Below are 23,556 nucleotides of genomic sequence, written 5' to 3' on the forward strand. Positions count from 1 at the left end.
CTTTTTCAAAACTACTTTTCGGTTATTCATGTTGCTTTGCCCTTCCATACAGAAACAGTATGTCAGTATGGAAAGTTCTGTTGAGATTCTGATTGGAATTGTGTTATATCTGTAGATAAATTCGGGGAAGATGGACTTCTAACAGTATTGCATCTTTCAGCTCACAAGCCCGGTATGTCTCCCCATTTTAAAAAAAATGTCTCCCTAATTTATTCATTCATGAAAGACACACAGAGAGAGGTAGAGATATAGGCAGAGGGAGAAGCAAGCTCCCTGTGGGGAGCCTGATGCGGGACTCGATCCCAGTACCCCGGGATCACGCCCTGGTCCAAAGCAGACACTCAACCACTAAGCCACCCAGGCGTCCCTGTCTCCCCATTTATTGAGGTTTTCTTTCATGTCTTGTATTGCTGCTTGGTCATTTCCAGTGTGTAGATCCTGCACTCATTTTCTTAGATTTAGATGTAAGTATTTCCATACAGGTTTTGGAGCTATTGTGGGAAGCACTTTAGTTTCAGTCTTGACTGTGGATTGCTAATATAGAGAGATGGAATGTTCTGTCTGTATGTTGACTGTGTGTCTTGCAGCTTTGCAAACTGTGTTACTAGTTAATAGCCAGTAGTTTTTCTGGAGATTTCTTTGGAATTTCTGTGTACAGACCAGGTTGACTATGATTAAAGATGGTTAGGTTTCTTCCTTTCCAATCTAGATGCCTTTTATTTCTTTTTCTTGGATGATGCTCTTACTGCAAGCTCCATTACACATTGAGCAGCATTGGGGAGAGTAGACATCCTAGTCTTGTTCCTGATCTTTGGCAGGAAGCACCCAGCCTCTGACCACTGAGTGTGAAGTCAGTTGTTGGTTTTTTGTCAGTACCTCTTAGGTCAAGGAAAGGTTCTTCTTCTGTTCTTGGTTTGTTGAGAGTTTTTATCATGGAAAGGGTGTTGCACTTTGTCAAGTGTATCTGTATCTCTTGATATGATAAGGCTTTTTCAAACTTTTAAGTTGTTGATAATGAATTATGTTAATTGGTTTTTAAAAACTGCATTTCTGGGGTAAGTCTTCCTTGGGGACAGCATATTTATGTATTGCTGGTTGTGAATTGCTAATATCATTGAGGATTTTGACACCTGTGTTCAAGGGAAATCAGTTTGTTGTTTTCTTTTTGTCTGATATTAATAATGTGTTGCTACTAACATCATAAGATAAATTGGCAATGGTCTCTTCTTGAGGTTTTTGAAAGATTCTCTAGAAGTGGTGTCATTTTTTCCCCCCTTAAATGGTTGGCAGTTATCACCAATGAGGCAGGTCATCTGCACGTGGAGTTTTCTCTACAGGGAAGTTTTAACTACAAATTCAACTTCTTGAATAGGGCAATTTGAGTAGTTTGCATTTTTCAAGGAATAGGTCCATTTTCTCTAAGTTGTTGAATTTATGGGTGCTGGGCTGTCTGTGGTACTCCCTCAGGTTCCTTCAGTGTCTTAAGCACCGAGTATCTGGCCGGGCTTCTGCTGTACTGTTGTCTGTGGGTCACTTCTACCTTTTGTGTGGTGGTTCCTATATGCCCTTCGCAGGTTAACCCAGCAACATGTGGCTGTGGCACCAGCGCAGGTAGTTGTGGTGTGGGTGTTTGCCAGCAGCTGTTGGGTGTCTTTGGCTTCTGAGTGTGTGTGTGCCTCTGCTCTTTCAAGGAGGATCCTGGGCACACAGGTGGTTCTCCACCTCTCAGCTTGACCACAGGTCCACAGCCCAGGTGCTGGCTGCTGGTTAGAGACTGGGTTCTCATAGATTGGGTGAGAGAGCCAGTCACTGCCGATGCGTCAGCTACTGGCCAGCCATTGAGGATGGGTCTAGGACCTGACGTCTTGGTGAATAACTTTCCCTGGAAACTGATCCACGCTGGTACAGATATTTGGAAATGGAGGTATCTTGTGTGGACCTATTGGAAGACAATAACCAAATGAGGGCAGTTAGCTTTTCAGCTCACTAAAGTCTGCAATCTTCCTCAGAAATAGCACCTTGCTCTCCTTGACTCAGTCATAGTGAGTCTCTGCTGGAGAGAGAAGAACCCCTGCCTCCCTGCTCTGAGCAGCAGTGTTGTGTTCTTACAAGAAGAGGGAGGGAGATGGAAAAAAAGGCCATGTGGAGATAGGAGTGATGCTGCCACAAACCAAGGAAAGCTTGGGGCCATCAGAACCTGAGAAAGTCAAGGAAGGATCTCCCTAAGAGGTTTCAAGGTGGGGATGCAGCCCCTTGACTCCTTGCTTTTGGACTTCTGACCTCCAGAATTGTGAGAAAATAAGCCACCCACTTTGTGATACCTTGTTACAGTAGCCCCAGAAGCTCAGCAGGTGCCACTAGGGAGGTGGGCTATGCTGGGTGGGCTAGGCCACATCCTCCATTCACTGGCGTGGCTCGGCAGAGGCCCAAGCATGGTTGGGGTCACAGCCACTTCCTGGCTGCTGCCTGCCTGCCTCTCTTGTATAGAATTTCCCTTTTTCCCCCTAAATGGGTTATGTGGTTTCTCATGAATGCTTCTTAGTTGTTCTGTTCTCTGGTTATAGTGACTGGTCTCAGAGCCAGGACGGGACGACTTTGTGTTTGAAACAGGAGCCAGACCAGGCCCTTTGCAGCCTTTAGGGAGCTTGCCATTTTTAGAGTCGTTTCTGTCTGACTTACCTTCTCTCCTATAATCTCACGATGATCTTCAATTTTTTTTTCTAAGGTTGTCTGTCTTTAGATTTCTAATTGTCTGATCAGACTCAGATTCAGAAAAGGCTTCCCGGCAGCACCAGGCTCTGCCACCATCACAACATGTTCTCTCCAACCTAGCACAGTGCTGCTCGTCCTGTCTCGGGGGCAGCTGAACACTGAGGTGCGGGTATGAGGTGCTCCTTGAGGCAATAAAGAGGACAGGAAATTTCTGGAGGAAGCAGACAGCATGGGGAACAGCTCCGCGCGGCCAGTGGGCTAGGTCTAGCACTTAGGAGTGGCTGCTTTGTTTTGTAGTATTTTAACCACATCAGTATCGAGGACTCACGGGTCTACGAGCTGACCAGCAAGGCCGGACTGTTGTCTCCCTATCAGATCCTCCACGAGTGCCTTAAAAGGTAGGGTGGGTGCCTTCCCTTCTGAGTAGGGGTGATGGGGGCTTCTCTTTTGGTACCCAGTGTCTTTATTAGCCATTTATCCTAGCTTAAGAGCTAGGAGGTTAAAGTCTGAGCCATTGCAATTGTTCCATGTGTGCACAGAAGCCCCTCGTGTCTGGTGGTCAATCAGAGCCTGTGAGATCAGATGAGGTACACAGAAAATGTCCTCCCCTCTTCAGCTGAGAAGCAGTTTGGGGAGAGGGTTGGCACTGTCTTCAAAGGGCCTTTCAAAGACTTTCCTGAAGCTGCCATTTCCTCCTCCTCCTCAGCCAGTGTCATCTGTTGTCTATACTTTTTCTTAAAGAAACCATGGAATGGGTGACACATCCATCAAGTTTGAAGTGGTTCCTGGTAAAAACCAGAAGAGTGAATATGTCATGGCGTGCGGCAAACACACAGTGCGCGGCTGGTGTAAGGACTGCCTCCTTCACTTCCTGCCACCCCACCACAATTTCCAATGACTGCTGGGGAGATGGCACCCTGCCGTGTGGCCTCTCTGGGAGCCTGAGCCTCTGTGGCTTGGTCTTGGGCCACTGCTCTGGCGTCACCCAAGCTCCTGCCTTGTGTGCTGACCGCCTGCGATGGTGTCCACTAGCATCTCCTCCTGACCTCTGAAGGCCAGTCAGCCTAAGGCAGGACTGTGGTAGTCCTGCCTGCACCATCCCCGTCCTCCTAGTCTGGGCTTGGGCTGGTATTTGGGTTAGACCGTGTTCCCTTCCTGCCACCCGTGCCCCCATCCAACCCATGGTCCCTGTGGCCAGAGGAGGGGTGTCCTGGAATGGCAGCAGAGTTGCTGCCCTGCCACACTCTGTGTCGTCCTTCCCCCTCTTGTTGAACATGCCCTCAGCTTGGGGGGTGGGAGGACAGCAGGTATGTTCCTGTTTAGGAAAGGTGGCCATGTTGACGGCTGTATGTTAGGGACTCCCTTTCCACATTTCATCTTCCTTCCTCACAGGTAAGAATAAGAGAGTTGGAAAACAGTTAGCCTCTCAGAAAATCCTTCAGCTGCTGCACCCACATGTCAAAAACTGGGGGTCTTTGCTGCGCATGTATGGCCGTGAAAGCAGCAAGATGGTCAAACAGGTAATGGGGCCCCTCCCCTGGGCCTAGGGCAGCCTCTGTTTCTCATCCTCCTCCCACCCCGGAGCACCTGTCTGGGGTCCCGCTGTCACAGGGACAAAGTTGGGCAGCTGTGCTCTTGTTCAGCACCACCTCTTAGGCACTGCTGGGCCTTCATTGTGACCTCTGGGAGGTGGCAGGTCGTTGGTGCTGTTTCTTCCTCCCTGAGAAGCCTGGGCCTGGCACTGGCTGTGTGGGGATGGCCCATTCTGCAAGAGGTGTAGGTGGTGAGTGATGCCAGCCCCAGTGGAGAGGAAGCTTCTGAGCTGAGCCCTGCTGTTGTGCCCTCACGGGGCTGGGAGCCCTGGGTTTAATTTGAGGACCCCTAGGAGCTTGAGGGAGAGTAAGAGATGCAGGGCAGCTTTTCTTGGCTATGAATACTGGTTTACCTTTGCTAAACTGTACAGGTCATGTTTGGTATCTGCTGTTTTGCCGAGGTCGTGAGATTTAAACCAATACCCTTAGGTTTGTGTGCTTTGTGGGGTGGAGGGAAGTACTGTGAGGCATTTATGTTTTTGTTTTGTTTTGTTTTGTTTTTTAAGATTTTATTTATTTATTCATGAGAGACACAGAGGGAGAGAGAGAGAGGCAGAGAGACAGGCAGAGGGAGAAGTGGGCTCCATGCAGGGAGCCTGATGTGGGACTCAATCCTGGTTCTCCAGGATTGCATCCTGGGCCGAAGGTAGGCACCAAACTGCTGAGCCACCTGGGGATCCTGTGCGTTTATGGTTTTTAATTTTTCCCCTGGTTTCCAGAAACAGTCTGAATTATTGGCACCCCAGTAGGAGTAGGGGTGGTCATTGTGGCATCCCTGAAGAGGCCCTTGTTTTGGACTTGACAAGAGAGGGTGAAGGAGGGGACACTGGGCCCTTAGGGTGTGCTTCAAGGAACTTCAAGATAGGTGTTACTGAGAAAACTTGGATGCAGTGCAGATGAGGTTGACTTCCGCCTCTATGTGCCTTACTTTTGTGCAGCATCTTGCTTGGGCTAAGATTGAGAGAGAGAAAGCCTGCTTTCTCTTTCTCTTTCTCTCCCCATGAATGGAAACCTTCCCTCGGTTGTAGGGCTAGGGTCCAGTCTAGGCACAGCCCCAGCATGCATCTTTTGGAAGGCAGGTGGTGTCTGACACTCCAAGGCATGGCAGGCGTCCTTAGAGATGGCTTCTTACCCGAGGAAGGGACAGCTTGGTCCTGCGCTGGAAGCCATAGGGCATGCAGACACGTAGAGAGCATGTGTCTAGGTTGATGGGCTTCCAGCTGGGCCCCAGTGCCAGGGTGTGTCCCATCTGGCAGTGTGCCGTTCTGCTGGCTGAGGCTGTGCTGTGGTCATTACATCCTGAGTGCCCAGTGCCGATGGCAGGAGTGGAGGCAGGTGGGTGCCAGGGTACCCTTGCCTTATGAAGCGGGGAGGCCGTGGCTGCTGCTTCCTGCTGAGGGGGAGGCAAAAGTGAGGATGGCATGCTCAGAAGGTGAGCTGGGCAGCCATGGACTGGTCTATGTTCTCTGCGGTGCGTCAGCCTGCTGGCCACAATGTGTTGATGAGGCCTGCCCTGGGCACTCCTGAGAGTGAGGCACTGTGCTCCCCCAGGAGACCTCGGACAAAAGTGTGATTGAGCTGCAGCAGTACGCCAAGAAGAACAAGCCAAACCTGCACATCCTGAGCAAACTGCAGGAGGAGATGAAGAGGCTGGCCGAGGAGAGGGTGAGCATGCAGGCTTGGCCGGCACCACAGGCCACGGCTCCTCCATGCCCTCATCACCTTGCCCTCAGTGGAGGGGGGGCCGTTGAGTTAAAGGCCAAAGGGGAAAAGTGGGGGCGGGGGCAGGTGCGGGGGGAATCAGCCTCCAGGAACCCATTCCTGGCTCCTCAATACCTTGGTAGTGCTCCTCTTTCCCAGTGAGTCCTCAGCACTTCAGAGTAGATTTCCTTTTTCTTGGATTTCAGCATTCATGACACTTGAATCCAATTGCTTCATCTTTTAGTAATTATTATAGAGCTATCTGCCTGCGGTTGTGAAAGGCCCAGGCTTCTGGCCATTTCCACTCAGTATCAGCTATATGAAGGCAGAGATAGTACACCCACCAGGCCTCCCTTATTCAGGGTCCTGTGGGCAACAGATTGCCATCCTGGACCTCTTCCTTGGGTTCTTGGCATTTCTGGGAGGAAGGAGCATGTTCCACAAAACAGTTGAACCCGGGTAAGGCTCCGTCCTGGTGAAGCTTCCTAACGCCACCAGTCTGAGTGGTTGGAGGCTAGGATCTCTTTAAGCTGTAGGATTTGCCAGGGCCTGTGTAAAACCCTGAGAAAGGGGTATCTGCTGTCTGTTTGGTCTGTCTGGCCCAGAAGATGCCACACTCTTGCCCTCGAGTTGGAGTGGGGAGAGACCCACCCACGTGGCTTGTTCCCAGTGGCTGTAACTTCCTTGGCCTTTTACTTTTGGGTGTGTGTTCTGATTCCCAGGGAAGCAGTCCTCTGAGACGTCATCCAGGGAGACCCAGCCAGCCCCCCCATCCAGCCCACTCCTCAGGCCTCCCCTCCCTCCACCTGGCACTGCAGAGCCGTGGTGCCCTCCTGCTTCAGAGGCTACCTGGCACCAGTGCGCTGAACTCCCTGTCCCCCACCGACACACCTCTACCCCTTGTCTCCGGAGCCTCTTGCCTGAGATTGGGCTGGGTCACGTGTTCCACATTGTTGGCATCCCTGACCTTTGTTGTTCTTCCAGGAGGAAACCCGGAAGAAGCCCAAGATGTCTATAGTGGCATCTGCGCAGCCTGGCGGCGAACCCCTGTGCACTGTGGATGTGTGAGGGAGGCGGCAGGGCCAGGCGCGGGGACTGGCAGCTCTGCCGCCAGGGACACCACGCGCCGCTCACTCTGCAGCCTCAGGCCTCTGATCGGAGTTCCCCCCCTGCAGCCAGGCATCCGAGGCCCAGGCCAGAGGGGTGGGGCTCTGTGCGCGGGGACAGCAGGGCCATGCAGCTCTTCTTTGGGGGCTGCCCACAGGTCTGAGTGGACGTGTTCAAGGACGGACTCCGCTTGCCCACACAGGTGGAAGCCAGGAGCTTGGCATGGCTGTGGATGACCTCTGCCTCTGTGGACTTGCTGCAGACTGGTTTATGAAGGTTTCCATGAGTGTCAGTATGTTACCTGCACAGACAAGAAGCGACAGACTGAGAAGGCAGTGGCCGAGCCCTGTGGCGCCCACCTGTGCCCAGGGCCCCCTCCGGCCACCGCAGCGGTCTGGCATCCCCTCCCCTTCCCTACCTCCTGTGTTTTCCATTTTTCTCTGAAAAGGTTATAACAGGAAGGAGTAATTTAGACCTTTTTGGCTTAAAATAAACACAATTTTAGAATCAATTATTTTTCAGAGACTAGGCGAGCCCTCAAGGTGATTCTTTTCCATCCTTGAAACATGCTGCCAGTGTATGAAGTCTGCAGGTCCCCGCCTGGCTGCCGGCCCTGGCCCTGGGCTGGCATGTGGTCCATTTTTTCTGAGTAAGTCTTAATGTCCTAAAAACACGTCTTCTTAGACACGGAGGCCCCTCACCCTCACTGGCCTCTGGCAACTTTTTACTCAAGATTTTTGCACAGTCAAGTCCATCTGTCCACCCATCAATTTTTAAAGCTTTTATGATATTTTAGCATTTGAGAAGAAACTTTTACAGTGAGAGTAGAAGGTAGATTTGGAATCACGTAGCAGATATAAAAAGTTAAGCATTTTAGCACGAGGATTTTAGAAGAAACAAGGACCCTCCGTGCAATCCATCCGTGATCACAAAGTGGCGCTCCTCTCCAGAGCTGGCACAAGCACACGGAGGGCAGCGGGCTTCCCTGTGATGATGGCTTCGCTGGATTTCAAGGGCAGCTGCCCTGTGCAGCCAGGCCTCATGGCCACCTGGTCTGACCAGCAGGCTGTGCTCTCCCAGTGGCTCCTGTGGACAGGTGTTGGGTAGGTGTGTCCCTGCCTTGGGGCCCGGGGTTGTCTGCACGTGCAAGGTAGTTACGGTAGCTATCCCCTCCCTGTCTGGAGGGCCTGTTCAGGGTGCCGTGCACTCCTGGTGCACAGTGGGCTGCAGGGTCCCATCCCACGGGTGTGCCTGTTGTCCATCACGTCCCCCATGGTTGGTGTTGATGGCATTTGTTTTCAGGCAGACAGACCGTCAGTCTTGTGTGCCACCCACAGTGTATCCCTCCCTTACCACCGATGTGACTGAGGTTGGCTTCTGTGTTGACCTTTATAAAACCCTCAAATCAAGTTGCTGTAATTAGACACTTGCTTCTGTCTTGCCTCCTGTCTGCAGCTGTGAATAATCATTTGACTGTGACCGTTTGCCCTCACAACAGCCAGATGCGCCATCGTGAACCAAAGCTTCGTGCACACGTGTTAGCTAGAGGCAGCGAGCCCTGCTGCAGCCTTCCCCTGTCCTTCCTTTGTACCCCCCCCACCCATGTGGGTACGAGTGTTGTGTGCACACAGCCATGCCGTGGGGGCAGAGGGCAGGGAGAGCCTGTGCTAATGCCACCCACCTCGCCACTGGCCATCGTGCACCTTCCAGGTGGTGGCTAAACTATGGCTGTAAGGGTGAGCCTTGATTGTCTGCATAAAGCAAAACTGTCCCAAAAGGGAATGACTGCTGTTTCTTTCTCATAACCATGCGAGGCTCTGGGGCTTCTGGATCCTCTGCTGGCCAGAACTACCCCCTCCGGTCTGCCCTGCAGAGCTGAGGCATTTGCCTGGACAGTGCTCCTGCAGCAGCTGGGCAGTGTCTGTCCTGTTCCCCCTGGCCCAGCTCCAGTGGCTTCCCTCAGGGGGTGTAGGAAACTTCGACAGACCATGGGGCCCTACCCCTGCCATTGCTCCAGCCCACCTGTACAGCTGGCCCTGGGCCATGAGATCCACATCTCTGCCTCCCTGTTGCTGTGCGCACACTGCTGTGACCTGCAGCTGTGCCAGAGGCTGGTAGTGGGCTAGTGGGAGCTGGGGGCCCAGACTTGGGCTGCTCCAGGTGCTTTGAGAGCCTTGTCCCCGACACCTGCAGTGGGGGGCAGGAGGGAACCCACATGCTGGAACTCTGAAGCTCTCATCACAATAACAGCAACGGTTCAGCAATTGTTTATTCTTGCTCTGTACCCCAGTTAACCCAAAAGGAACCTGGGGGTGGTTGGAGGGAACAGGCTCCAGGTGGACCCTGAGTGGGTCAGCCAGGTTTTGTGTTCTCTTGGTGCTGCCCGAGTGTCCTGAGGCAAAGCAAGGACTTGAAGAACCCCTTGGCTCCCACTCCAGTGATACAGAGGGCCCCATTCTGAAAGGGTTTCTAGCCAGGGACCTAGCAAGAGGCAGCAGCCCTGCTTTCCTCCTGCACAGTGTCCTCTGGGGGCCCCGGTGGGGGCTGGGCTGGAGAGTCCTGGAGTGCCAGGGCACCCGTGCCATTGGGGTGTTCCACCCTCTCAAACAGGATGAGCATCTCACAATGCGGGGTCTGCGGGAACAGGTCCACAGCCACAGCCTTGACTGGCCGGAAGGGAACACCCTTCACCCGGTTAGATGGGGCCCTGCAAAGGCTGTGGTGAGAGAGGAGGGTCAAGGTCAGCCACATGGATCCAGCAGGTCCCAGGGCCACCCCAGGCCCCCCCACCTCACACTCACTCCACAAAGTTGCCCATGGCCGCTCGGGGATTGCAAGAGACATACAGGAGCCGCTTGAGGTTCTCAGCTCTTCGGACGGCCAGGATCACTTTAGAATCTGAGGAAGTCCAAACGGGATGGGCCTCAGGCCCAAGGCTGCGTGGCCTGGTGTGCCACCCTCTGGCATCCCTGCCCCCCTCTTCCCCATAAGGCTCCAATGGAGGCCACTTACGCAGGCCAGCACGGGGCGGGTCCAGGATGGCAACGAGCTGCTGGGAGGCCAGTCTGCTCACCAAAGCGGGCACCAGGTCCTCAGCTCTCCCACAGTGGAACTCCACGTTGCTCAACTCTGTACAGGACACCATAGTCCTGTCACAGGGGACCCAGGACGCCTTACCCCCACAAGGCCTGCCTGGCCACAGGTGCATTTTACGAAAAGCCGCCTGACTAAGGAACCTGTTCATCCTTGCTCAGCTCTGGTGTCCTGGACACACAGTGGGTGCCCTCCTGCACCCTCTGCCCTCACCCCACCACGGGCCCTAAGAACCACCCGGCGAGTCCCAGGTCCCAGGCAGGAGCATCTGCTGCCCGCCCACTGTGCGGAGGGCTGGCTTTCACCATTATCTCGGGCGTTCACCCGGGCATCTTCCACGGCTTCCTGGCACAGCTCGATCCCCACAACTCTCTTCACCCTCTGAAACCAAGATAGGACATACTTGTGGCACCCTGCCCCATCCCACAGGCTTTTAAGACCGTGGTACAACAGGAGACATTGGGAGTGACAAAGGATCTGGAAGGGCTGGAGATCACTGGGGATCACAGGGCAGGTGACAACATGGGTGGGGTGGGGCAGGGGGCACTCACGGGGGCCAGTGCCAGGCCGATGGTGCCAGTGCCGCAACACACGTCCAGCACCGTGCTCCCTGTGTCCAGCTGGGCCCAGTCCTGGATGACCGTGTAGAGCACCTCGGCCGCCAGGGTGTTTACCTGCAGGGCGGACAAGCAGTGTCGAGGAGGGCAGGGCAGCCTCCCCACCCAGGCAGCATGCCCTCCTGTACAGCCCCCGGCTCCCATCTCTGGCCCACTCGCCCTCTTCCCAGGGGTCCCGATCCCTCCCGCACATCTAGCTGTTTGACTGCCCGAGGCCCAGTCCTTGGACTGACCTTCAATCCCATCATGCTGGCAACCTCACCTAGTCTGGCTTTAAAAGCAACTTGATGCTGATACCCTATCCCTTACCTCTTTTGTGGGTGCCAGAGCCCTAGCATCATCCCAACTCCTTTCTATACCCCACATAGATCCCTCCAAGAGGGTTGTCAACCTAACAGCAAATAACTGTTTTCCTACCTTATGATCCTTGTGGCTCCCGTGTCTTGACATTCTCCCCAGGCTAACCTGCTGTCACTGCCCTAACCCCCTATCCCCATTCATCACTGACATCCTGACATCGTGTGAGGCCTTCATGTGTCACGATCCCCCGAGATTTGGGGCTACCTGGAAAAAAGCATGAGGAGAGATCCGGAAGGTCAACCCCAGCAGGTCCTCATGAATGCACCGGTCTCCAGCCACGTGCTCCAGGGGCAGGCCCTCCTGGCTGGGCGTCTTTCTGTTGGGTGGCAGAGTAAGTCCGTCAGTGTTACCACCCCTTGCAGGGACCCGCCCCACCCCTACCCAGGCTCCTCACCGCTGTCCCTCCTCTACAAAGTAGAGGCAGGTCACCCCAGTGGCCTTGCCTGGCCCCGCCATGAAGTGCTGCGCCAAGGAGGCCTTCAGCCCGGCCAGTTCCTCAGGGCCCAGTTTCTGGGTAAGCACCAGAAAATGCCCTGTAAGGCTGTGTCACAGCTCACTGTGGCCCAGACAACCTCCCCCAGCAGGGCTACCTCTCCTGAGACCTGGGGGTGGAAGTAGACAATGGCCATGGCTTGGCCACGGCGGCTGGTGCGCACAGTCAGCTGCTTCCAGTGGCCTGAGTACGTCTCTGGGTTGTATGCGGAGTACGGAGTGGACCTGTGGGAGCCATGAGTGGCCCTGAGTCCCTCAGCATCGGCCAACCAGGACTGAGTGAGCGCCTCCCCACTCTCCCAGCCGTAACCGCCAGATCACAATCCCAAGACCCCCCAGGCAGATCCTCTGCTCCCACCTCAGAACTTCTGGGCCCCCAGCCCAGCCATAAGCCCTCACCGGATGAATTCCTGGAAGGCCTTCACCACCTGCTTGGTGGCTCCAGGGATGTGCACGGTGTCAAAGGGGGCGGCCACAGCACATGTCCCACCCTTATACTTGCCAAGCCGACAGCCGACTGTGTTGTCCTCCCCGTCCACCCCGACGCCGACCAGAAACTCACACTTATTACGATACTCGGTCTGCAGGAAGGGTGGAGGGAGGCAGAGAGACACGCCTGACCTTACTCTGGCCGTCCAGCACTTGTGAGCTGCCAAAAGAGCTCATCAAGTGAGAGATGGTGGTGAGCGAGAGGCACCAGTTTCCCCACGGGGCCTGGCGGTCCAGGGATGGGGCTGACAACAAGTAACAGTCACGTGACGAACACCAGAAAGAGACAGAAAACAGGGAAAGCTATGATAGAGGTAAGAGAGAAGAGCTCCTCTTAGAACACGAGGTGGATTTCTGGTTGCAGCAGCCGGGCCTGACCTGCTGGGGTGATGGCCTAACCCCCTCCAGTGGGCAGCAGGCCTTGTTGTGCTTGTGCCTCTGTGAGAGCAGCCAGGGCAGCAGGGCGCGGTTGGTGCTCCCAATTTCCCTGCAGGAGGAGGTGAGGCCAAGGTTGGACTCAGCCCGCTGCCCCCCGCCCCCACCACTACCCCCAGCCATTCTCCAAATGCCCAGGTGCCTGGGCTCCTCCCTCGGGACCTCACCAGCCCCCCTGATTATACACGGGGCTTCCTGGCTTACTGCCCACGAGACTGTGCAGCGGTGAGGACGTCTGCACGGCGCACGGTGGGGGCTGGACGAGCATGCAGCCGAGCAGAGCTTCGGGGCCACCGGGTGATCTGCACCCATACTCACTTGGCAAGCTTCTGTAGCACCTGCTCGCACTCCAGCCGCTTCCGCTCGAGCTGCTCAGCATAGGGCACGGTCCAAAGAGGGGTCACTACATCTGCGATGCAGGTGGCTGTGGGCTCACCCTCATCCTCGCGCCGCCTCTTCCTGGCCATGGGATCCGCCTTGGGCCTGGCGGGGCGCACGCTGAGTGGGCGGCCCTTCCAGAGGGCACCGTGCAGCACACGCAAGGCCTTGTCCCGCTCAGCGGCGCTGCGGAAGGTCACAAAGGCGCAGGGAGGCTGCCCAAAGAGTTTGGTCTTATGAGGCTGCAGGCCGAAGCGGCCCAGAAAGCGCCGGACGTCACTGAAGCTGGCGTGGCGGGGCACGTTCTGCAGCTCCAACTTGAAGATCTCCGAGGTGAACAAGTCGTCCCTGATGTAGCTGTAGAGCCCGGGCTGAGGCGCGGCCTCCGCGGCCGCCCCGGGCGCCCCTTCCTGCTCCTGCGCTTCCTCCCGGGGGGCCGGGGCCGCAGGGCTGCCCCGGGCACCGCCGCCGTCCGGGCCGCAGCCGTCCACGGGCACAGGGCGCTGTGCAGGGGCAGACGGGCCTCGGGGTGAGGACCGGCCCCAGGGCCTGGGCGCCGCCCACGAGCCCCCCGTTAAGGCACCCGGCGCCCCGGCTCGCCCCTCCCCCCGGCTCCCAACTTGCCCCCGCCCCACGTTGTCTCCTAGCGGCTTCCCGCCCGGCCTCCCATCACGATCTCCCTTCACTTTACCTCGTCGCCGAGCTCGTCACTCACCGTCCGGTCCATCCGCGTCGCGCCCGGGGCCCCCGCGAGGGCCACCTCCGCCTCCGGGCCCTGGGCCTGGCAGAAGGGAGGCAGGCGCTCGGAGGGCGGCCGCAACGCCGCGAGGCCGCTTCCCGGCTCCGCCCAGGGCGGGGGCGGGACTCGAACCCTCGCCGCTCGGGTTCGCGTCCCCGACGTGGGGTACGCCGCCCGCCCGCCAGGGGCCCGTGCCGGCCGCTCGCCTGGTTGGCCGCTCTCCCGTGAGCCAGCGCGTGCCGCCGAGGCCGCGCGTCTCTATCATCTCGACTTCCGGTGATGTCATCGCCACGCGCCAGCTCGGATCCCCTGGCCCTTAGCGAGCCCGAGGGGCGCGCGCCACCGCGGGGCGGAAGTGCGCGCGAGGGCCGCCGGGAGCGCACGTCCCCTGGCTGCCGGGCTGGCCGGGCATGCGCCGGGGGCGTTTTGGCGGGAAGCGCGGGGCGGGCAGGACAATGAGACTGTCCGCCGTGTGAGCCAATAAAGCTGCGCTGGTTTTGAATCGCGTCGCGTTTCCCGCCGCCGAGGTCAGGGGTCGGGGTTCGGGTCGCGGGGCGGAGGGAAGAGCGGGAGGGCGGGAGGCGCCGGCGCCAGACGCGGAGGGAAGGAGCTACGACCAGCCGCCGAGAGGCCGCGGAGCCAGCGACGACCGAGCCCGCCGAGCCGCCGCCGCCGCCGCCGCCGCGCCCCCATGGCGGCCGCCAAGGTGCGGCCGGGCTCGGGCGGGGACCGGGTGGGGGCCGGGAGGCCGAGGCCGCTGCCGGCGGCCACGTGGGCGGCCCGCGCCGCCGCCGCCAACCCCCGCCGGCTTGCGGGCTCCGTGCCTTGCGGAGCCTCGGCGGCGCGTGGTCGGAGCTTCGGGGAGCGCGGCCTGGGGCCCGCGGGGCCTGGGGGCGCGGGCTCGGGGGCTGCCGGGCGCCCGCGTGACCTTGGGGCGGGCCCCGCCGAGGCCGGGGCGCTCCATCGGGGCGGGGGGCGGCCCGCCGCCCAGGCTCCGTGGTCTCCGCTCGCTCTGCTGCTCGCCTGAGACCCAGGCGGGGGCCCGGCTTCCGCGGCTCGGCCCACTTGCAGGCTTCCCACCGGAACCGAGCGCCCCTCCCGCCGCCGCCTGCGCAGCACTTCATTCATTCTGTGCTCACGCCCTGAACGGCCGCAGGCCGCGGGGGCGGCGGTCTGGTTCCAGCCGGGTGGACCGGCCTGGCCGCGCGACCCGGGGGCGGCGGCTGCTCCGGGGACCGCGGGCCTCTGCCCGGGCGAGCTGGCCGACCGCGGAAGGCAGCTTTTCGTATTTGCTGTTCCGGCCCGGGACGGGTAGTAAAGCCCCCCGGGTTCTTACGGACTGCAGATCGCCAAGCCACGTGTTTTGTGAGACTTGAACCTAAAACGGGCTCTTCTGTGGCCTGTAGTTTTCTATTTGTGTGATTTCTGTCGATGCATCAACTTTGGGATGTAAGATAAAACTGCCGGCAGGACGTGCATTTCACGTAAACTCTAGGAGTTGGTAGCCACTTTCACCCCCTTCTGCTAAACAAGAGCACGGGGTTTTTTTTTTTGGTTTTTTTTTTTCCCTTCAACCAGTAAACGTTGGTGAAAGGGTGACAGGCTCCATGAGGCTCTCTTCCACCATTGTGCCTTTTAATCTTCATCTAGTGCTGTCCTTATCCAGGTTTTACAGGTGAGGAGACAGGTGGGAAGTGATGAGGCAGTGCCTCTGGCCAGTAGGCCGCCCACCTTGAGGGGCCCCAGCCACCCTGCACACACGTGCCTGATGCCTCTGCGGAGGGCGTGGAAGTTCAGCATCTTCCTGCACTCTTGAATGGGGGTGCCAGCCTTGTGTGAAAGACTGTGGGCTTAACCTCTTGCTCTGGGATGAGGCCATTCACTAGGAGGGATTGCCCACTGCGGGCACAGCTGAGCTCTGGGTGGGGGCCAGGCTCCGGAGCCAGCAGAGTCACTTCTCTGCACCTCCCTCCACAGGACACCCATGAGGACCATGACACCTCCACCGAGAATGCAGATGAGTCCAACCACGACCCCCAGTTTGAACCTATAGTTTCTCTTCCTGAGCAAGAAATTAAAACGTTGGAAGAAGATGAAGAAGAGCTTTTTAAGATGTAAGTAAGCTCACGTTGCTCCAGACCTTGGTATCTTTAGTGTAAGATTGAGTTTATGGTTTTTATGGCCATCAGGGTCTTGGCCTGGCTTGTAATTGGACTGAGACTGAGGAAAGGGCTTGGTTGGGATTGTGCAATAACTAATCCTATGTGGAAATCAAAAAGCTATTGGACGACTCTTCACTTGGTGCCCCTTCTTCTGGTGGCCAGTCCTGTGGAGAGCACAGGTGCTCCCTGGTGTTCTGTTCCTGCTGCTCTGTCCACAAAGGGGCATCGCCACAGTCCTCTGTCCTTGCCACCTTACAGGCTTGCTGCCTTTAGAGGTTTCCAACTGCACCTTTCATCTGGTTGAACAGGGAGTCTCTGCCATTGTTATCATTTCTTCTTTTGCGCTACAGACTTTGGCATCCTGAAGTTTGTGAACTCCCAAATCAGTGTTTTTATGCACAAAATGACACTTGAAATTACAAATGAAAGGGGATGGTGTTACACTTACCAAAATCACTTTCTAAAAAATCATTGTACATGTGTTTTTTGGCGCCTTCAGTAAGAAGCTACAAAGGCAGGTGTCATTTTTAAGTAGCACTGGCACCAGCCATTTGTTGAGATGTCTGTGACAAAATCAGCGCGCTGCTGAGACTGACCTGTTGCCTGTGCTCAGCATCACACGGAACGCTAGGTTCTGTTTCAAGTTAACGGAAATAGGCTGGAGTGCTTTTCCTGTCCAAGCTTACGGAGCTCCCCCACTTTTCAGATTCTATCCAAAAAGCCAGTTGAGGGTTCAAGTGCTTTCCTGACTCCTCCCTCTAAGGAAGGCAGATTGGGAAGACCAGCCTCTTCCCACTACTCTGAAAGGCCTGGGAAAGGAGAGTCACATATATCCCTTTGATCTCAAGAGAGTGGTGGGTCTGTCCCAGAAGACGCTGGATCTCCACATGTGTGCTTTGCCCAGAAATGGTGCCACAGCCAGGGACTGTTCCCTCCCAGGGGTGAGGACTGCTGCTGGTGCTGTCACACACACACTCACCCCCCGCTCTGGCCCTCCTGCCCACACTGGACTGAGAACTGCTCCTGGCAGTCCTGAACATAGGCCCTTCCTGAGGGAGGTGAGGCCAGCAGGTCAGGCCTTTACGTCTGGGCCCTTGGGCATCAGGTGAAAGCTCTGGTGGCATCCTTTTGAGGGCAGTTATTTCCCTTAACAGAATTGAGTTTGGGAAAGAGAGCAGGGTGTTGTGCAGGAAATGGACCAGCAAGGCTGGGGTCCTAGGGGGAAGGAAATGGAGCCTGAAGTCCTAAGGGCAGGACTGTTGGGCTCACCACGGGGGCTTTGCTGCCCGGTGGGACGGGGCTTTGGCTGGACCCAATGTGAGGTACTATTCTGGGCAGGAGGGCAGGGTGTTGGACCAGAGCTTGGTGGCCTGAGTAGAGGTCTACAGCCCCCTCTCTGTGTTGGGGGGCCAGGGAAAGAGGGCATCTCACAGCAGGGGGAAGGGCTGGCCCTGTGGACGACAGGGGTCCTCGACCTCTCTCTGTTTCAGTGCTACCCCTGTGGCCCTATGGGACACCAGGGGCTGCCCTGCAGTGTGATCACAGGCAAGCCTAGCGTACTTGGGGAGGGGGGTGTCTTTGCTGAGAAGTTGGGTCTTTCTGTTGGAAATCTCTTTTCTCTTTGATTATTCCAAGTAAAACCTGGGAATTGATTGTTGACTTGCTCTTTTGTTAGTTTTTAAACTAACAGTCCTAGAGGTACCAAGAAAGGAAAGGGTGTCTATGGTGGTGCTAGAAACAGCCATTTGTTCAATGCACAGAAAACAAGTGTTCTTTCCCAGCAAACATTTGGCTGTGTATTCCCCTCTCTGTGCACATCTAAGCCCTCTCTTAATGGCTTTTCTTGAAGGCGGGCAAAGCTATTCCGATTCGCTTCAGAGAACGATCTCCCAGAATGGAAGGAACGAGGCACTGGTGATGTCAAGCTTCTGAAGCATAAGGAGAAAGGGACCATTCGTCTCCTTATGAGGAGGGACAAGACCCTGAAGATATGCGCCAACCACTACAGTAGGTGACCTTTTCGGGGAGAGTTTTCACTCTGAGTCCCACATAAGGACGCCTTCAAGTCTTCGGGCAGGCTGCCTTCGGTGCCACACGGGAGCCTGGGGGCATACTGTGACATGGGGCACGTATTCGCATTGTGTTCAGGACTTAAAGTGGGAAATGAGGTGTTCCAACACTCTCTGAACTCAGAGCAGACCTACAGAAAAACTTAAGGCATATACGCTGTGGAGTCCAGGCAGATAGGACATGGTGGGGTGGACACAGCCCCATTGTGGGCTCGGGACCATGGAGGGTCTGCCCCAGGAATGGGTGGCGTGAGGACAGCTGTTGCTGTATTTGACATGCTCCATAGGAAGCTTTCCCACTCTTTGTTTTTAAAGTTCTTATTCATTTACTTGACAGAGCATGCTCACACAAGCAGGGGGAGAGGGAGAAGCAGCTCTCCACTGAGCAGGGAGCTTGACATCAGGCCTGGACCTGGACCCGAAGGCAGGCTTAACCGACTGAGCCACCCAGGGGCCCTTACCTTCCCACTCTTTGATGTGTTTTGTCCCTGCAGGGTGTCCTCGGAGGAGGACACAGAAGGGAAAAGGGGTGAGGGGAGGAGGTGGCTACCTTATCCTTAGGTGCCTGTGAGACGGAGCAGGTAGGGGGTGGTGACAGGTTGAGGCCTTTGGACAGGTGTGATGCATCAGCCCTGGACACCTCATGGTGGGAGTGGGTTCCGGGAAAAGCCATAGCAGGCCTGGCCTGTGAAGAGATGACAGTAAGTTCTGGCCATATCAGTCACTTGGCTGCTGGGTTGTCCTGCAGTGCCCTGTGTCTTTGGAAGCAGTCACGTTTTGGGCTCCATTGCTGATTCAGTGCCATGTCTGTGTTACTGGGGAGAATGCGTGTCTGGCAGGGCAGGGCCCCTCATATGGGCATACAGGGTGACCAGGCGGGAACCGGAGCAAAACAGCCCTTGAGGATGATGTGGAAGGATGAGTGGGTTTACAGAGACTCGAGGGATGGTAGGGAGGGGCCTTCGTGCCCTTCCCTTTTTTTTTTTTTTAATAAATATTTTATTTGTTTGAGAGAAAGAGAGCACAAGCAGTGGAGGGGGCAGAGGGGCAGAGGGGCAGAGGGAGGGAGAAGTGGAGTCCCCGCTGAGCAGGGAGCCTGATGTGGTGCTTGATTCCAGGACCCTGGGATCATGACCTGAGCTGCAGGCAGACGCTTAATAGCCTAAGCCACCCAGGTGCCTCTTTTATGCTGCTTGGGCCGCTTGGATGTCCTCTAATGAACCCCACCGCTCCTGCCTGTCTGCCCTGGCCCTTGACTTCCATTTCAATTTGAATTTCTCCCCAGGGGTCTTCGGACACCCTGTGCTGCTTTCAGAGCCTCGTCAGGTCACTAGGTTGTTTCCGCATTGTAGGTGGGAGTTCTGGACCCGATACATACCATAGACCCTTGATGTAGCAGGTGGGTAGTGGCAGGAGGAGGCAGTGGCACTTCTGAGCTCTCTACAGCTCAAGGGCTCTCCAGATATCTACATGGAGATGGTGTGACTTCCCGGTTAGATGGTCTGTGTGCTCGGGGCTGGGCAGGGGCACACCTGTGGGTGCGGCATTGGGGGTGCTCTTGTTCTTCACACAGTCTGTCTCCCCTTTCCTCCTTGGGGCTGTGCAAAGCCTGAGGACACTGGGGTGGCTGTGCTTATTCCAGGTCACAGCTTTGATTTCCATGATGTATGAGCATGTCGCAAGGCCCACAGTGTCCACTTCTGGGGGCCTCACCCCCCAAGGTCCCTGGACAACGTCAGAGTGGTTGCCCTGGTCCAACCCCAACCCCTCACCACCCTGCGTACAGTTTTTGTCCCCCATCTCCCATTGGGCCAGATGGTGCGACTGAGCGTGGACACAGTCACAGGATGGGTGCTCCACAGGAAGGGCTAAGTGTGAGTGGCTCTGCTGGCGTTAGAGCCTTGTTCTAATGGAATTAGAGACCCTTGCTGAGGTGTTACTGTGTCAGGGAGCAGGCCACCCCGTTTCCAGATCAGGAGAGTCCTGGTTCTAAGTGAATATGAGGTGTTTGCAAAGAAACTTGTTTGAATAAGATCCATATCCCATGGGACTTTAAGCCTGGTTGGTGGACCCCAAAGCAGGACCTTGCATTGGCAACCAGGGTCTTTTGTGGTGGGGTGACCTTGAGGCAGTTGACAGGATCCTCACACGGCTCCTCTTCTCCAGTCACACCGATGATGGAACTGAAGCCGAACGCGGGCAGCGACCGTGCCTGGGTCTGGAACACCCACGCTGACTTTGCCGACGAGTGCCCCAAGCCAGAGCTGCTGGCCATCCGCTTCCTAAATGCTGAGAGTAAGCAGAAGGGCACCAGGCCCCGGGGACTATCTGACTGCGGCTGCCTGTCTGTCCGCATAGCTTTGTGGGGAGAACTGATAGCACCTGGGAGGTGTGTGGTAAGGACTGGTCCCACCTTGCTGTCTTGTGCTGCCTCGGAGGAGGGACATAAGCCCTGCAGTTGAGCCGTGCGTTGTCAAGGCCTCACCCAGGCTCTGAGGCCACGAGCAGGGTCTTTTCCCTTTTAACCTCAGGGGGCTGGGCATCCAGTCTACCTGGGGCAGGCGTCCCCTTCCCAGAGTCTGCTGGCAGCATGGGTCCAGGCTGACCTCTCCTCGGCTTAGCCGTCTTTCCAGCCCTGGATCATCAGAGGTGCACAGTGGGCCTTGTCTAGCAGCTACTCTGTCATGAGTGGAGAGTTGAGTGTTGGGCAGGGCCCTGCCCCATGGTTGTGCACGGCCATCAGAACCGTGTGTTGCTCTGCCCAAATTGTCACGGAGTCAGATGGAGGGAGACAACCCAATATAGCCACCAGTCTCAGGAGGGACTGGAGAATAGTTAACTGCTTGGTCCGGGTAAGAGTGAGCCCAGGGCTATGTCCTTAAATCAGAATTGGCTATGGGATGAGCCGTATGTGACTTTTGATGCTTCGTACCCCCCAGGACCTGTTCACTGTTTAGGGATCTTAGGAAGTCTCGCCTCTTCTTTCTGCAGATGCACAGAAATTCAAAACAAAGTTTGAAGAATGCAGGAAAGAGATAGAAGAGAGAGAAAAGAAAGGTGACATGGTGTCGTGGGTAGGGGACTTCCTTGCAGACTCACTCTGCATCCGGCTGCAGCCCCAGGCGGGTGCTTTTTCCGTCTGCCACAGAAACATCCCGGGGTGCTGTGACCACCTCGTCCTGTCAAGGGTGATACAGCCGTCTGGGAACACAGGGTGCCTCTTGGGGAGTGAGCTGGCCATCAGGGCCCCAAGCATGTGCTCCCCGGCCTGGCCTCACAGCCCCCAGGCTGGCAGCTGAGTCACGATGTCTGGCTGGCTAGAGCCTGTGGCCAGAGGGGCCTCAAGAGGTCCTCACAGTCGCCTGGTCACTTGGGGCCCAACGATGGCTGCCGTAGCAGGTGACCCGACATAACTGAGCTCCCTGACTGCCATCCCAGGCATGAGCTCTTCCTCATTAGTGTGACCCTGGAGGCTGGCTTGGCTGGCACACTGTGAAGTGACCTGTCCTGCGGCCTCCGCCCGGGACCACAGGAGGTGGGCGGGCTGGGCTGGGCACTGCTTCTCAGTCTTCTTACTGCGTCCCCCTATGTCTTAGCAGGGTCGGGCAAAAATGATGATGCCGAGAAGGTGACTGAGAAGCTAGAAGCTCTCTCGGTGAAGGAGGAGAGCAAGGAGTCAGAAGATGCCGAGAGCAAGGCTGGAGCAGAGGAGGAGCAATAAGCCGCCTCCCCTTGTTTTCTCTTCCTTCCGTTCTTTTCCTCCTTTTTTCTTTTTTTAAATTTTGCCCTGCCCTTTCTTTTCAGTTTGTTTTTATTCTGTTTTGTTTTTACAAGGGACTTTATATAAAGAACTGAATTCCAACATTCAGGTTGTTTTTTTCTAAGTTTTTGCCCTATTGAAGAAGACTTCAGAAAATCCATTCCCCAGTCATGAAAATGTACTGTGCTCACTTTCTTTTCCATAGTGGAAACACTTATTTATAGTCATCAAAAATAGCGAATAAACGACACATTTGAAACCTGCACAGAGGGGAGGACCGTGTGTGCGCCGGCCCGTCCTGGGAGCAGTGTGGGCGCCCCCTGGCTCTGGGCCGTGGGGGCAGCAGCGCGGGTCCCACCCTCTACCACTGGCTCCTCCACCATGGGCTTGGGGGTTGGCCCCTGGGGCCGTGCTGTGTCTGAGGTGGGGCACGTGTGCTTGTGGCCAGGAATAGGTAGGCATTTTGGTTTTTGCCTCTGGGGGAGGGAAAGGAAGACTATCAGAGTACCCTGACTGCCCTGGTGGAGGGAAAGGCCGGTCCCATAGCACACTTGTCTGGTGCAGTGTGTGAGTGCAGGATTGGCCCACGGCCCTCCTTGGATACCCTGCTGCCATCCTCAGAAGAAACTCCTGCCCGCTCACTCGTGGCATGTCCATCTGGGTGGAATTGTGGCCATCTACAATAGCTTTAAATAAAGGGACGTTTTTAAGAACGCAAATGGGTTACTGCCATTTGGAGGTTCGTTTTGTAAAACAAATTGTGTCTCAGTGTTGTCCCAAGTGGGGGAGAAGCGTTTTTGGTGCACCGACTTCTCAAGGCGCATGGTGACACATGGTAACTTGTCCTGGGAGGCCAAAGGAGCAGCGGAATGTGGCCATGCTGCCCTCCAGTGGGAGGACGAGCAAGTTATGACCTGGCCCTGGAGTTGGGATACTCCTCTCGCTCGGCTGCTGGCCATTAACACCTGCCGGGGGTACTTTACAGTGTGGCCAGTTTACTTGCCAGCCCCTACTCTGTCCGACCTCCCAGTGTGCTGGGACCTGGGTCTGGTTCCATCCCTTGGGATGTTGTTCCCTCTGGGGGATGTACTTCCAAAGGAAGCGGCTCTTTTTTAAAAAAGCCACACTGAAGAGTTCACTGGCCAGCATTGTGTCATGGCAGCCTTAGTCCTCTAGAGGCACAGGTCTGGGTCCTCTCGAAGTCCCAATGGGCATAGGGGCTCTTCCCACCAAGAAAGTACATTGAAGTTCGTGTACCTCCCCTATCTTCTGGGGAATTTTGATGTAAAGGACAGTTGCTTCCCCATGGGCTTCCTTTAGATGCACTGATGTATGAAAGGCCGGCCCAGGCTTGATCCTTCAGGGAAGGACACCCCCTTTTAGCATAGAATGGTTGTTGAACATTGTTTTCTTGTTTTGGGCTCCCATACAAGATAAATTCTTGATGTAAAAGCCCAGGCTGACGTTACTCTTGGGTGATGAATTGTGTCTCCCCTTTCCCCCAGGGGGGGGAACCCTGACTGCAGGGTAGGCCCCTCAGAACGGCTGGGGAGCAGGACTGTGCTGTGACCAGGCCACATTACAGGGTGCATGTAAAGGTGTGGATTGCTGACACTGCAATGCTGCAGAAAGGGAGGCGTGCGGTCCTGACGGTCCCACTGGGATGAACAGGGATGCCAGCGGGGCCTCTCCCGTGCCCCTCAGCCAGTGTGCTTAGGTGGGTTCCTCCCTGTGGCACAGCGGCAATGGCAAGCTACAACTGAGGTGCTGATGGTATTGGGGAAGGAGTGAGAAGAGACATGAACCTTTCCGTTCCAGGTCAGTCCACTGGGCTGCAGGTTGGGCAAGCC

General features: G+C 56.1%; 3 protein-coding genes and 1 non-coding gene across 8 annotated transcripts in view; 3 read left to right on the forward strand and 1 right to left on the reverse strand.

Moving 5' to 3' along the window:
- DGCR8 (DGCR8 microprocessor complex subunit) overlaps positions 1–8,889 on the forward strand; it is a 36,103-nt gene extending 27,214 nt beyond the window's left edge. For all 3 annotated transcript variants that reach the window (XM_077874728.1, XM_077874729.1, XM_077874730.1), the window contains 5 exons: positions 3,010–3,110; positions 3,454–3,560; positions 4,105–4,232; positions 5,856–5,969; positions 6,990–8,889. In XM_077874728.1, the coding sequence (XP_077730854.1) occupies positions 3,010–3,110; positions 3,454–3,560; positions 4,105–4,232; positions 5,856–5,969; positions 6,990–7,073 (534 nt within the window). In that variant the 3' untranslated portion in view covers positions 7,074–8,889. The remainder of the gene's footprint in view (positions 1–3,009; positions 3,111–3,453; positions 3,561–4,104; positions 4,233–5,855; positions 5,970–6,989) is intronic.
- A 474-nt stretch (positions 8,890–9,363) lies between these two features.
- On the reverse strand, positions 9,364–13,972 carry TRMT2A (tRNA methyltransferase 2A). 2 transcript variants are annotated; one of them, XM_077874736.1, is made up of 12 exons: positions 13,668–13,972; positions 12,917–13,479; positions 12,542–12,650; positions 12,074–12,255; positions 11,785–11,899; positions 11,577–11,692; positions 11,387–11,498; positions 10,757–10,879; positions 10,511–10,586; positions 10,125–10,241; positions 9,914–10,010; positions 9,364–9,828 (listed from the first exon to the last, which is right to left on the reverse strand). In XM_077874736.1, exons 1-12 carry the CDS (start codon positions 13,701–13,703, stop codon positions 9,594–9,596), a joined length of 1,881 nt encoding a protein of 626 aa, XP_077730862.1. In that variant the 5' UTR covers positions 13,704–13,972; the 3' UTR covers positions 9,364–9,593. The 2 variants fall into 2 exon arrangements, with proteins under 2 accessions (XP_077730862.1, XP_077730861.1); XM_077874735.1 differs by having other exon boundaries at positions 13,692–13,894.
- A 282-nt stretch (positions 13,973–14,254) lies between these two features.
- RANBP1 (RAN binding protein 1) lies at positions 14,255–21,969 on the forward strand. 2 transcript variants are annotated; one of them, XM_077874762.1, is made up of 6 exons: positions 14,255–14,421; positions 15,693–15,829; positions 17,727–17,884; positions 20,113–20,241; positions 20,938–21,003; positions 21,543–21,969. In XM_077874762.1, exons 1-6 carry the CDS (start codon positions 14,407–14,409, stop codon positions 21,665–21,667), a joined length of 630 nt encoding a protein of 209 aa, XP_077730888.1. In that variant the 5' UTR covers positions 14,255–14,406; the 3' UTR covers positions 21,668–21,969. The 2 variants fall into 2 exon arrangements, with proteins under 2 accessions (XP_077730888.1, XP_077730889.1); XM_077874763.1 differs by having other exon boundaries at positions 21,546–21,969.
- On the forward strand, positions 21,036–21,161 carry LOC144300099 (small nucleolar RNA SNORA77). Its single transcript, XR_013366740.1, has one exon. It is a non-coding gene; the product is annotated as a small nucleolar RNA SNORA77 (small nucleolar RNA).
- Positions 21,970–23,556: the final 1,587 nt, after the last annotated feature.

The sequence above is a fragment of the Canis aureus genome, chromosome 27, assembly GCF_053574225.1.
Source record: "Canis aureus isolate CA01 chromosome 27, VMU_Caureus_v.1.0, whole genome shotgun sequence".
NCBI lineage: Eukaryota > Metazoa > Chordata > Mammalia > Carnivora > Canidae > Canis > Canis aureus.

What these genes read in the sequence shown, in the direction of transcription:
- TRMT2A (XM_077874736.1), bottom strand. Translation starts at nt 13,703, where the DNA reads ATGGACCGGACGGTGAGTGACGAGCTCGGCGACGAG. An exon ending in GCCTTCCAGGAATTCATCCG is followed by an intron (nt 11,900 to 12,073) that starts GTGAGGGCTTAT and finishes TGGCTCCCACAG; the next exon opens with GTCCACTCCGTACTCCGCAT. An exon ending in TCGGCCTGGCACTGGCCCCC is followed by an intron (nt 10,587 to 10,756) that starts GTGAGTGCCCCC and finishes TCTTGGTTTCAG; the next exon opens with AGGGTGAAGAGAGTTGTGGG.
- RANBP1 (XM_077874762.1), top strand. An exon ending in GAAGAAGAGCTTTTTAAGAT is followed by an intron (nt 15,830 to 17,726) that starts GTAAGTAAGCTC and finishes CTTTTCTTGAAG; the next exon opens with GCGGGCAAAGCTATTCCGAT. An exon ending in GATATGCGCCAACCACTACA is followed by an intron (nt 17,885 to 20,112) that starts GTAGGTGACCTT and finishes CCTCTTCTCCAG; the next exon opens with TCACACCGATGATGGAACTG.